Here is a 12,111-nt window from a genome sequence, read left to right on the forward strand (position 1 = left end):
GAATCTGTAGATCAGTTTAGGTAGGATTGACATCTTAATTATATTTAGTCTTCAATTCCATGAACATGGTATGCCCTTCCATCTATTTAGGTCTTCTGTGATTTCTTTTAGCAGTTTTTTGTAGTTTTCTTTATATAGGTTTTTTGTCTCTTTGGTTAAATTTATTCCTAGGTATTTTATTCTTTTAGTTGCGATTGTAAATGGGATTCGTTTCTTGATTTCCCCCTCAGCTTGTTCATTACTACTGTATAGAAAAGCTACAGATTTTTGAATGTTGATCTTGTAGCCTGCTACTTTGCTGTACTCATTTATTAGCTCTAGTAGTTTTGTTGTGGATTTTTCCGGGTTTTCGACATATAGTATCATATCGTCTGCAAACAGTGATAGTTTTACTTCTTCCTTTCCAATTTTGATGCCTTGTATTTCTTTTTCTTGTCTAATTGCTCTGGCTAGAAACTCCAACGCAATGTTGAATAATAGTGGTGATAGTGGGCATCCTTGTCTTGTTCCTGTTCTTAGGGGGAAAGTTTTCAATTTTTCCCCATTGAGGATGATATTACCTGTGGGTTTTTCATATATTCCCTCTATCATTTTAAGGAAGTTCCCTTGTATTCCTATCTTTTGAAGTGTTTTCAACAGGAAAGGATGTTGAATCTTGTCAAATGCCTTCTCTGCATCAATTGAGATGATCATGTGATTTTTCTGCTTTGATTTGTTGATATGGTGTATTACATTAATTGATTTTCTTATGTTGAACCATCCTTGCATATCTGGGATGAATCCTACTTGGTCATGATGTATAATTCTTTTAATGTGTTGTTGGATACGATTTGCTAGAATTTTATTGAGGATTTTTGCATGTATATTCATTAGAGAGATTGGTCTGTAGTTTTCTTTTTTTGTAATATCTTTGCCTGGTTTTGGTATGAGGGTGATGTTGGCTTCATAGAATGAATTAGGTAGTTTTCCCTCCACTTCGATTATTTTGAAGAGTTTGAGGAGAGTTAGTACTAATTCTTTCTGGAATGTTTGATAGAATTCACATGTGAAGCCGTCTGGTCCTGGACTTTTCTTTTTAGGGAGCTTTTGAATGACTAATTCAATCTCTTTACTTGTGATTGGTTTGTTGAGGTCATCTATTTCTTCTTGAGTCAAAGTTGGTTGTTCATGTCTTTCCAGGAACCCGTCCATTTCATCTAAATTGTTGTATTTATTAGCGTAAAGTTGTTCATAGTGTCCTGTTATTACCTCCTTTATTTCTGTGAGGTCAGTAGTTATGTCTCCTCTTCCATTTCTGATCTTATTTATTTGCATCCTCTCTCTTCTTCTTTTTTTCAATCTTGCTAAGGGCCCATCAATCTTATTGATTTTCTCATAGAACCAACTTCTGGTCTTATTGATTTTCTCTATTGTTTTCATATCCTCAATTTCATTTATTTCTGCTCTAATCTCTGTTATTTCTTTCCTTTTGCTTGCTTTGGGATTAGTTTGCTGTTCTTTCTCCAGTTCTTCCAAGTGGACAGTTAATTCCTGCATTTTTGCCTTTTCTTCTTTTCTGATATAGGCATTTAGGGCAGTAAATTTCCCTCTTAGCACTGCCTTTGCTGCGTCCCATAAGTTTTGATATGTTGTGTCTTCATTTTCATTTGCCTCTAGGTATTTACTAATTTCTCTTGCAATTTCTTCTTTGACCCACTTGTTTAAGAGAGTGTTGTTGAGCCTCCATGTATTTGTGAATTTTCTGTCACTCCGCCTATTATTGATTTCCAACTTCATTCCTTTATGATATGAGAAAGTGTTGTGTATGATTACAATATTTTAAAATTTGTTAAGACTTGCTTTGTGACCCAGCATATGGTCTATCTTCGAGAATGATCCATGAGCACTTGAAAAAAAGGTGTATCCTGCTGTTGTGGGATGTAATGTCCTATAAATGTCTGTTAAGTCTAACTCATTTATAGTAATATTCAGATTCTCTATTTCTTTATTGATCCTCTGTCTAGATGTTCTGTCCATTGATGAGAGTGGTGAATTGAAGTCTCCAACTATTATGGTATATGTGTCTATTTCCCTCACGTATTTTGGGGCATTCTGGTTCAGTGCATAAATATTTATGATTGTTATGTCTTCTTGTTTAATTGTTCCTTTTATTAGTAGATAGTGTCCTTCTTTGTCTCTTTTAACTATTTTACATTTGAAGTCTAATTTGTTGGATATTAGTATAGCTACTCCTACTCTTTTCTGGTTGTTATTTGCATGAAATATCTTTTCCCAACCTTTCACTTTCAACCTATGTTTATCTTTGGGTCTAAGATGTGTTTCCTGTAGACAGCATATAGAAGGATCCTGTTTTTTAATCCATTCTGCCAGTCTATGTCTTTTGATTGGGGAATTCAGTCCATTAACATTTAGAGTTATTACTGTTTGGATATTTTCCTCTACCATTTTGCCTTTTGTATTATATATATCATATCTGACTTTCCTTCTTTTTACACTCTTTTCCATGTGTCTCTCTTCTGTCTTTTTGTATCTGACTCTAGTGCTCCCTTTAGTATTTCTTGCAGAGCTGGTCTCTTGGTCACAAATTCTCTCAGTGACTTTTTGTCTGAGAATGTTTTAATTTCTCCCTCATTTTTGAAGGACAATTTTGCTGGATATAGGAGTCTTGGTTGGCAGTTTTTCTCTTTTAGTAACTTAAATATATCATCCCACTGTCTTCTAGCTTCCACGGTTTCTGCTGAGAAATCTACACATAGTCTAATTGGGTTTCCCTTGTATGTGATGGATTGTTTTTCTCTTGCTGCTTTCAAGATCCTCTCTTTCTCTTTGACCTCTGACATTGTAACTAATAAATGTCTTGGGGAACGCCTATTTGGGTCTAATCTCTTTGGGGTGCGCTGCACTTCTTAGATCTGTAATTTTAGGTCTTTCTTAAGAGTTGGGAAATTTTCAGTGATTATTTCTTCCATTAGTTTTTCTCCTCCTTTTCCCTTCTCGTCTCCTTCTGGGACACCCACAACACGTATATTTGTGCGGTTCATATTGTCCTTGAGTTCCCTGATACCCTGTTCGAATTTTTCCATTCTTTTCCGGATAGTTTCTGTTTGTTTTTGGAATTCAGATGTTCCATCCTCCAATTCACTAATTCTATCTTCTGTCTCTTTAAATCTATCATTGTAGGTATCCATTGTTTTTTCCATCTTTTCTACTTTATCCTTCACTTCCATAAGATCTGTGATTTGTTTTTTCAGTTTTTCTATTTCTTCTTTATGTTCAGCCCATGTCTTCTTCATGTCCTCCCTCAATTTATCGATTTCATTTTTGAAGAGGTTTTCCATTTCTGTTCGTATATTCAGCATTAGTTGTTTCAGCTTCTGTATCTCATTTGATCTATTGGTTTGTTCCTTTGACTGGGCCATATTTTCAATTTTCTGAGCGTGATCCGTTATCTTCTGCTGGCGTCTGGGCATTTAGTCAGATTTCCCTGGGTGTTGGACCCCACAGGTTGGAAAATTTTTCTATGAAATCTCTGGGTTCTGTTTTTCTTATCCTGCCAGTAGGTGGCGCTCGTGGCACACGTTTTTCTACAGGCTACACCGGTAAAAGTTGCTGCGGGTCCTTAACTCTGGAAAACTCTCGCCGTAGGGGAGGTTTGACAGCCAAAGTGTCTTGGAAGAGTGCCAGCTGACCTGGGGGTCCGAACACGGGGAGGGTCACCGGCCGCCGCAGTACGGGAGAGCGCCCGACCGAATTTCCTTGTCGGCCCGGGGCTCCACGCGTGGCGGAAGGGCGCCAGCTGTGCAGCCCGGGAGAGTGCACTGTTCCCAGCCGGACCGGGGAGTCACGTGTTTGGAAGGGACCCCCTGGTCACCGTTCTCCGCAGTCTGGGGGTTTTCGACCCAACTCTCTCAGTTGGTGCAGGGGGCCTCGCGTGGTGGGGGTGCCAGCCGCCGCGGCCCAAGGGGACCGCCTGCCCAATTCTGCCAGCTGGTCTGGGAAGGAGGAAGGGAGGGACTCTGGCTGCTTGCCGTCCCGCCCAGGAAAACCCACGCCCCTTGGTGATCTCACCGGAGCTGGTTCTCCCAGACAGTCAGCCATTCCAGGATGGGGTACGCCGTCCCTTTGATCTCCGTCGTGGCTCCGGGAGCTGCTCTGTATTGTCTCCACTCCCCTAATAACTGTTCTGGAGGAGGAAAGGTGAGGGTGGCAAGGCTGTCGAGGCTGGTGGCGGAGGAGCCGGTGAAGGTGGAAGAGGGCACGGTGGTGGTTGGAGAGCCGCCGGACCAGGAGGGGGAAGAGGGGGGAGGAGGGCGGGCGGGTCGGCTGCTGCGGGGCGTGGGCGCCACGTCGCGGGCTGGCGGAGAAAGAAAGAGGGCGGGCGGGTCGGCTGCTGCGGGGCGTGGGTGCCGCGCCGTGGGCCGGCGGAGAAAGAAAGAAAGAGGGCCTGGCCCTATGTTTTCTTATTTTTTAAAAAAGTTTTTTTTTAATGAAATCATCAAATGGTATTACATTCCACTCACTGAAAGAACCCACTTCATTGTGCACGTGTGTGTGTCTTTGTGCACTTTTGTGCAAATTACAAGTCCAGATATACCTAACGTATAGCTCCTCAGTTTTGCATGTATAATGAGTGTTAATTCCTAATACTTAGAAGGTTGATTGTAAAACCAGAAATGATCCTCAGCTGTATCTAGACTCTGTCAAGACTGCTCTCACCTAACTAATCATTTTTCTTGCTTCTTGCTGCCTGTGTACCTTTGTATTATGTTTTTTGAAGTATCTAGTGATCATATTGATTTCTTGAGGGTAGGGTTGTTCCTGAGCTACGCTGAATTCTCTTGTACTAATAGAAAGATGATATTGAACTAACAGTCCTATTGCGTTTGGTTGTATATGTTGAGAACTGCAATACCCTTGGGCTCCATTCACAATGTACGCCTAGTAGACTTATATATTTAGAACTAAACAATTATAGCAGATGGCAATAGAGTGTATTTTCTAACAAAATCAGTATATTATGATAGTTTTCCAGTAGATAGAAGTAAAGTGACCTGAAGAAGGGGTTCCTTTTTCTTATTTGAATAAAGAGATGGCCCTATTAAGAATATGGTACTTAGGCTTTGACAAACCTGAATTTGAATCTTGTCTTTGCCATTTATAGATCTATAACCTTGTATAATATTTTCAGTCGTTGAAATTACTTGAAAGACTGTCTCAATATTTTTTAAATGACTGCTTTAAAGTTAATGACTCTGGTGTTTTGTTCAGTCTTCCTTACTTCTGAGGAATAGGGAAGTTAATATTATATCAGTAAGCCTGAGATTAGATTAGAGGCCCACGAGGGATTGGAGGACAAAGACTTGAATTTATGACTTTTGTTTGGAACCCACTCATTTTATTTGAAGGATGAATTATGTATTAAGGCACTCTTACATTGAGTACAGGTATAAAATTCATCACATGTAATTTGTTTGGCTGGCATATTAGAGTGGGAGATATGAACTTTCTACTTCTACTAGATTTACATTGTGAGTTCTCTCACATGGTATGTCATCAAATCAACTACTAAGGGCTTTGCTACTAAGATGACATTCATATGGATTCTCCCCAAAGTTTCCTTATATTAACTGAAATAGTACTGATGACTAAAGGTACTACAATTTGAGTTCTCATATTTTCTGAGAGTAGAACAATGACAGAAATCTTTCCCATATGAAAGGCATTCATAGGGTTTCTCTTCAGGTGGATGTTCTCTCATGTTGTCTAAGTTTAGAATATTGATGGAAGGTTTTTCCGCATATGTGGCATTCATAGGATTTCTCCCCAGTGTGTATTCTCTCGTGTGGTCTAAGATGAGAATATTGACTGAAAGCTTTCCCACATATAGGACATTCATGGGGGGTATCTCTCCAGTGTGAATTCTCTCATGTCATCTGAGGGCATAACAATCAGTGAAGGCTTACCCATATGTTTGGCGTGCATATTTTCTAAGACAAAAATATTGACTGAAGGTTTTCTAAGATAAGAATATTGACTGAAGGTTTTCCCACATAGTTGACATTCATGGGGTTTCTCTTCAGTGTGAGTTCTCGCATGTTGTCTGAGGGCATGGCAATCAATGAAAGCTTTCCCACATATAAGGCATTCATAGAATTTCTTTCTAGTTTGTGTTCTCTCATGTTATCTAAGATAAGAATGACATGGGTTTTACTCCAGTGTGTGTTCTCTCATGTTGTCTAAGATGAGAAGATTTGCTGAAGGCTTTCACATATATATGGCATTCATAGGGTTTTTCTCACGTGTGAGTTCTCTCATATTGTTGAAGATAAAATGGTTGACGTAAGGATTTTCCACATAGCTCACATTCACAGGGCTTTTCTCCAGTGTGAGTTCTCTCGTGTCGACTAAGGTCAGTACATTTAATGAATGTTTTTCCACATTAAAGGCGTTCGTACAGTTTATCTCCAGTTTGAGTTCCATTGTATTGTCTCTGGCTAGAGCTTTTAATAAAGGCTTTAGCACTTTGATGGCATTCATATGATTTACTTCTAGTTTGCATCTGTGTATGTTAGTTAAATGATGACTGCTCATTGAGAATTTTTCCAAGTGGTTTGCTTAAATATGGTCTCCTTCTCATGGGAATTAATGCATGTTGAGTCACCGTGGATCTGAGAGTGGACTCATCTTACAAATAATTACATTTAAAAGAATACTTTTGAGGGTGATATATCTGCAATGACATAATGTCAGAATTATCTTTCCTTTAGGTAAGTTGCATGAATATCATTTCCTGGTTTTTACAAGCAGTTTTCCTGCCTGGACTCTGGTTTTGGAGAAATTCCATTCTTTCTCTCCATACTACCTCTCCCTGTTCCAACTGGGAAAGCATATCTGATTTGCAGGTCTGACATCCTACTGAGACAAGATGGTTGATACTCTCCATCATCACTTCTCCTCTGAGCAGCTTTCTCTGGGGTGTGTCTAGCAATGCTCACTCATTCTGGGTGAAGTCTATAGCTACATCTTTGAAAGTCATTAACTCTCATGGTTGCAGTGTCAGTGGCTCAGGTGACATCTGTCTTCCTTTGGAATTTCATTCATATCCAGATTAGTAGTTGTTGAACAAAGGAGAGCTATAGTTGCTGTTTCTACCTTATGTGCATCCCATTCACTTTGTGTGTTTCATGCTACTCCTGTCTTTGTGGTTTTATGTGTTCTCTGAGTCTATAACTTTTTAAGGGATCTAGATAATATATTAGTGTGCTACCTTTGTGTGGGACTATGTCTTCTCCATCCCAATTTTTCAGGTGACTTTGCCTCAAGTTCTTAACAGTAAGGAAGTAGGAAGGAGAAAGACCAAGGTGAATTCAATGTTCAATTTTGAATAGCAAGTGATTTATGAAATAAAATGGACCTCTGCTGTGATATGTCAGTAGTTGTCATTCATTTTTGCTTTTCAAATGGTTGCATTAAGAGTGAGCTCAAGAACAAGAGTGAAAGAGGATTTATAGGAAGTCTGATATGAGTAATTAGTTTTTAGGCAAGGAATTTTGCATTTCAAGAAAACATAAGTTTCAGGTTAATGGTATTCTGACCTGGAGAACAGGGCTAGTGGAAAATAATTCTCTGCTTTTCTTTATGTGTTGCAAGTAAAAAAAAAAATCACCATATTTCCAGTATTGTTATATTCAGAAGTTCCTGATCATTAAGAAGAATGCAATCCAAATTGCCAAATGTAAGAATCTTGCATGGAAATTCTTCTACAATAGCCATAATAAATTAGTCTGGGTTATTAAACATTGCTTAGGAGCAAAGTTCCAAAACCTGGTAATTATTTTACTGTTAGGTTAAGCATACTTGCACATTTCACATTTTCATAGTCAGACAGTTACTTTTTAGGATATGGTAATCTTTAATTTGAAAGTATATGAAGTCTTTTCAGAATATAGCAAGCAGTTGTTTCATTTTTCCTGAGGACGGAATAAGAAGAAATGAATTTAAACGACTACATGAGTCATTTAATATTATAATATTTTCGAGGATCTAAAAATATTAGAATAGGTCTGGACTCTTTCTTGAAATTCTTCCAAAAATGTAAAAGATAACCTGAGATGGCAAGATATTGGCTTTCTTAAAGAGAACAATGATTGAGGTGACTTCTGAATTTATCCAGCATGTACTAAAATCAATTAATTTAGCAGAAGGCTGAGTCTTGAGAAGATAAGTAACTTGGCCAGTGTTAATGTGGCCAGCTGCTATACCTCAGTGGCTTAGAGCTGGTGAGTCTGGCAGCAGGATCTATGCTCTAAGCCATACTATTCTGAAATGTGGTATGAGAGAAATTATATGTTGCTGTTGAATTTCCCTAATGTTTCCATCTTCCTGGAGGAAAATAAATGAGGATATTTGGAACTAGAACTATTCTGGAAAATCTTGGAGTTTTTTTTTTAAGATTGTTTTTGAAGTATGTTTCTTCCTTTGTGTAGGTCAAGTCCATCTTTCTCTAGGAAACATTCCTCATTGATAATCTGTATTTGTGAGTCCATTAGCCTAATCTTGGCCTAATTTTTCCAACATATTTTTGGTCCTAAGGTCATTAAAGATGGAAATTGTCTTGATTCTTTCATGTTTATTACAAATTCATAGCATATAGCTGAGTATCTTCAGAGTGCTCAGGGACCCACTTCAGCTTAGGGCAGAAATTTTTGAGTCCTGTAGGTCAACTCAATGGCCAGTGACTGAAGCTTTAATTGAATTGGTGCTCATATAGGAGTTGATGGGCAGGCCTATGCTCATGGTGAAGGGACAGCTGCAGACAACTTGTTGTTCAGGCTGGGCCTGTAACCTGGAGCATGACTTGCTGTCTCCTCTCTCTCTTACTTCTCCATATGGTATGGGACAAAGCTGTGGCTGCTTTGGGGTCACATCTGTGACCATGCTGGGAAGAAGAGTTCCGAGTAGCCCCAGTTAAAAAATTTCTGGAGAGGGCCTCTGACCAAGACAGCTGTTTTCCACAGCACCTCTGGACAGCTCTAAGGACTGATATGCTTTGACTGCCCAAAACTGGTGGTAGGGATGTGACATCACCAGAAAAAGAACGGTATATAGGCAGGTAGGATGGATGGGTGTCCAGAAAGGGCCTCTTTAAGAACCACTGTAATGTAAGAGCCCTCACAATGGTTGAGTGCTGTGGCAGAGGTGTGGGGTGGGGAGGCATGGGCTCGGTTGATTAGACCTGGTGTGGAGTAGATTGGCTGGCTGGGGGAGGAAAGGCTGAAAATGGAGGTTGAACTTGGTTGGTGGGTATCTACACTTGGCCCCGGGCACTCATGTCATCTGATTTGTGTTTGAGTCTCTGTCACCACTGCCTGAGCTGCTGGAGGTCTTCCTGAAACTCTTGTGACTTTGGAGAAAACGTCTCTATGTAGTGGGTGCTCAAAACATGTTAACGACTGACTGAAGATGGAAGAGTGTTAGAATTCTGCTCTTTATATTAAATTAAGTGACTCTAGTCCCTAAACTACTGAGTATGGATGAAATCCAGAGAAGCAAAGCAGAGGCCAGATATAACAAAGCAGTGAGTGATAGGGCTGAGAAATGTTTCATTGTGTAGGAAAAGACCCTGAAAAAACAGACAAACAGATGAACAGATACTTAATGGAATGGGCTCTGAGCATCACGATGCTTGCTAACTAGCTTGCCTCCTTACAATTTTACATCTTAACTTAGACTTTAGGGAAATCACATTGTGAGAGCTACACAGATCATTATCTTTTCTTAACTTAAATAAATTCTTTTATTGAAAGTATTGGCATTCTTAAAGTATATGATTTGAGCCATTAGAATTTATTCAGATACCTAAGACATCTTTTTGTTTGCTTTCGGTTAGATACCTGATTTGTTCTTCTAATTTACCAAATGATACGTTGAACAGTTAACCCTTAGAAATTTTCACTTCTTTCAAAGGAAAACAGTACAAAGAAGTAGTGGCATGCACCTGGTTTAATAGAGAGAAAAATTTCAAAACAAGTAAAAATACGTAAGCATTGTTGTACCTAACAAAATGAAAAACTAGCATAGCAATAGGAAAGAAAAGCTAGACTGTAAGGGGCAGTGAAGCAGATTTTAACCCTTTTGTGTTTTAACCTGTTAGTTGCTTCCTTCTAAATTTTGTTGTGTTCTGAGTAGGTTACAGTTTTTTTTATCTGTTTTATGAGCATACCTTTGATGTATTATGATTGGATTTTGGGATGTAGTTCTGCTACTTATTTTCTTTTTCTAATAACTTTTTATGGGATTTGGCTCTTATACATTTCTTTTGCTTATTTTTATGTCATAATAGCTTTTCTGAACTTTTAAAAGGCAGGATTCAGGATAGTGTTTCTAATTTTTTTTTTTTTTTGTAGAATGCAGAAATATGGTCACTTACTTCCTTACATATGTTTTGCTTACATGTTTCCTGGCTGTCCTCCCCTCTCTCAGTCTCTTTATCTGGACTTTTTCATTTCTTTGTTTCTGTTGTCCATGTACTGCTAAGCATTTTCTCCTTACTGTAGGGTCCTGTCTTGGAAGGGAGTCCTGGCTGGCTAGTTTCAAGTTTCATAGATTCCTTCCACCATTTGTTCTTCTTAGGATTGGGGCCCATTACCCTCTCATGTTCACACATTGGCCTACTCTACTTTCTTGTCAATATCTGTTGTTGCTATTAGGGCCACCCTGCTCTTAGGTCCATCCTGTGCCCCACTGTCTTCCCTCCTTCTCTTGCCATGCAGGACTTAGGAGTATTTGTTGTTTGTCCTCATCCACTTGGACTTTTGAGTTTGTTTTCTAGTGTTAAGTGTTGCCTTTGTAGTTTGGCTTTGCAATGTAGTTCTACTTGATGTGAGGATTAAGAGACATTCAAAAACTATGCCTTGCTGCACTTGTCTTCCTGGATTTCCATAGTTAACTATCAGTTTAATGTATATTTAATGTTAAAATAATGTACATTTTAAAGTAATATATATTTAAACAATGTATATTAATAATGCATATTAAATAATGTATATTAAAGTAATGCTAAAATAATGTGTATTTCCTTATTCTTTTTTTCTTTAACAATCATTTCTACAGAGAAAAAGAAATTGGGACATAAAATACCCATCCTTTCCAGGAGAGAGGCCCCTGCAGTGCAGAGAAGTGGGTCTGAAGACAGTGGGCACAGTGGCTACCCTCTCAGAAGCCTGGCTCAGGTGTGGAGAAGGATTCCAGGATACTTCCGAGACTCTGGTAAATAGTGGTGAAATTATTTTCCCTAAGGGCCAAGAAAAAAATCCCAAATTTCTGAGCGTTCAGGCTACTGGAATGACATTTCTTTGCAATTCTCTTCCTTATTTTCTTTCAAAACACTGTAATTGGTACATCTCATCTCTTCTCTTATTCCTTGATTTCCTTTAATAATTGTGGCAAGTTAGCATTCACCTCTTTATGCCATGGAGAACCTTTCTACTAGTTTCTCTTTAAATGCAGAATATGTATTAGGAATGTTCTCAGAAGTTGAAATGATTGGGTGTACTACTTTTCACAGGAACCATATTTATGAAATGTTTATATATTCGTAATGTTTCCGCAATAAGACGTTCTGGTTGATTTTTGTATATGTGGTAGCTTTTTAATAGTTTAGTATACAGAGAAATTTTATTATAAACTAAAAATTAATTGGCTATAGGTGATAATTACGATCTCACAGTCGTGTTTATGAGCAGATAGTCATATCAACTGTTAATGTGGACAACTTTTGATCAGCCAGTTCTATTTAGATTCTGGAAAAACATAACCGTAGACCATAACTGTGTAAGTAGTAGTTATTCTAGGAATACTTACATCGACAAATATAAGTAAATGAGAGGAAGGTGTTAAGGAGGATATAATTTAAGGTTCTGTATATTTAAAAAATACTGTTGTTTTTCAGTTCTTGTCACTTTAAATATACCTTATTTTCTTTTGTTGGTAGCTGTATACAACTAAAAAAAAGACTGTTACAGAAGAGCATCTTGAGTTATCCTCTAGACCTAATGAAGGTAATATATATTTTTTTGATTTCTTGACATTACTTTTGTTGATTTCTTCATG

The 12,111-nt window shown here is 38.3% G+C and overlaps 1 protein-coding gene across 5 annotated transcripts in view; it reads left to right on the forward strand.

Moving 5' to 3' along the window:
- Positions 1-12,111, forward strand: part of SPIDR (scaffold protein involved in DNA repair) — a 757,458-nt gene that overhangs the window by 106,399 nt on the left and 638,948 nt on the right. For all 5 annotated transcript variants that reach the window (XM_077166724.1, XM_077166722.1, XM_077166723.1 and 2 more), the window contains exons 2-3: positions 11,113-11,268; positions 11,993-12,059. In XM_077166724.1, coding sequence (XP_077022839.1) covers positions 11,113-11,268; positions 11,993-12,059 — 223 coding nt within the window. The remainder of the gene's footprint in view (positions 1-11,112; positions 11,269-11,992; positions 12,060-12,111) is intronic.

Source organism: Tamandua tetradactyla, chromosome 6 (genome assembly GCF_023851605.1).
Source record: "Tamandua tetradactyla isolate mTamTet1 chromosome 6, mTamTet1.pri, whole genome shotgun sequence".
Classification (NCBI taxonomy): domain Eukaryota; kingdom Metazoa; phylum Chordata; class Mammalia; order Pilosa; family Myrmecophagidae; genus Tamandua; species Tamandua tetradactyla.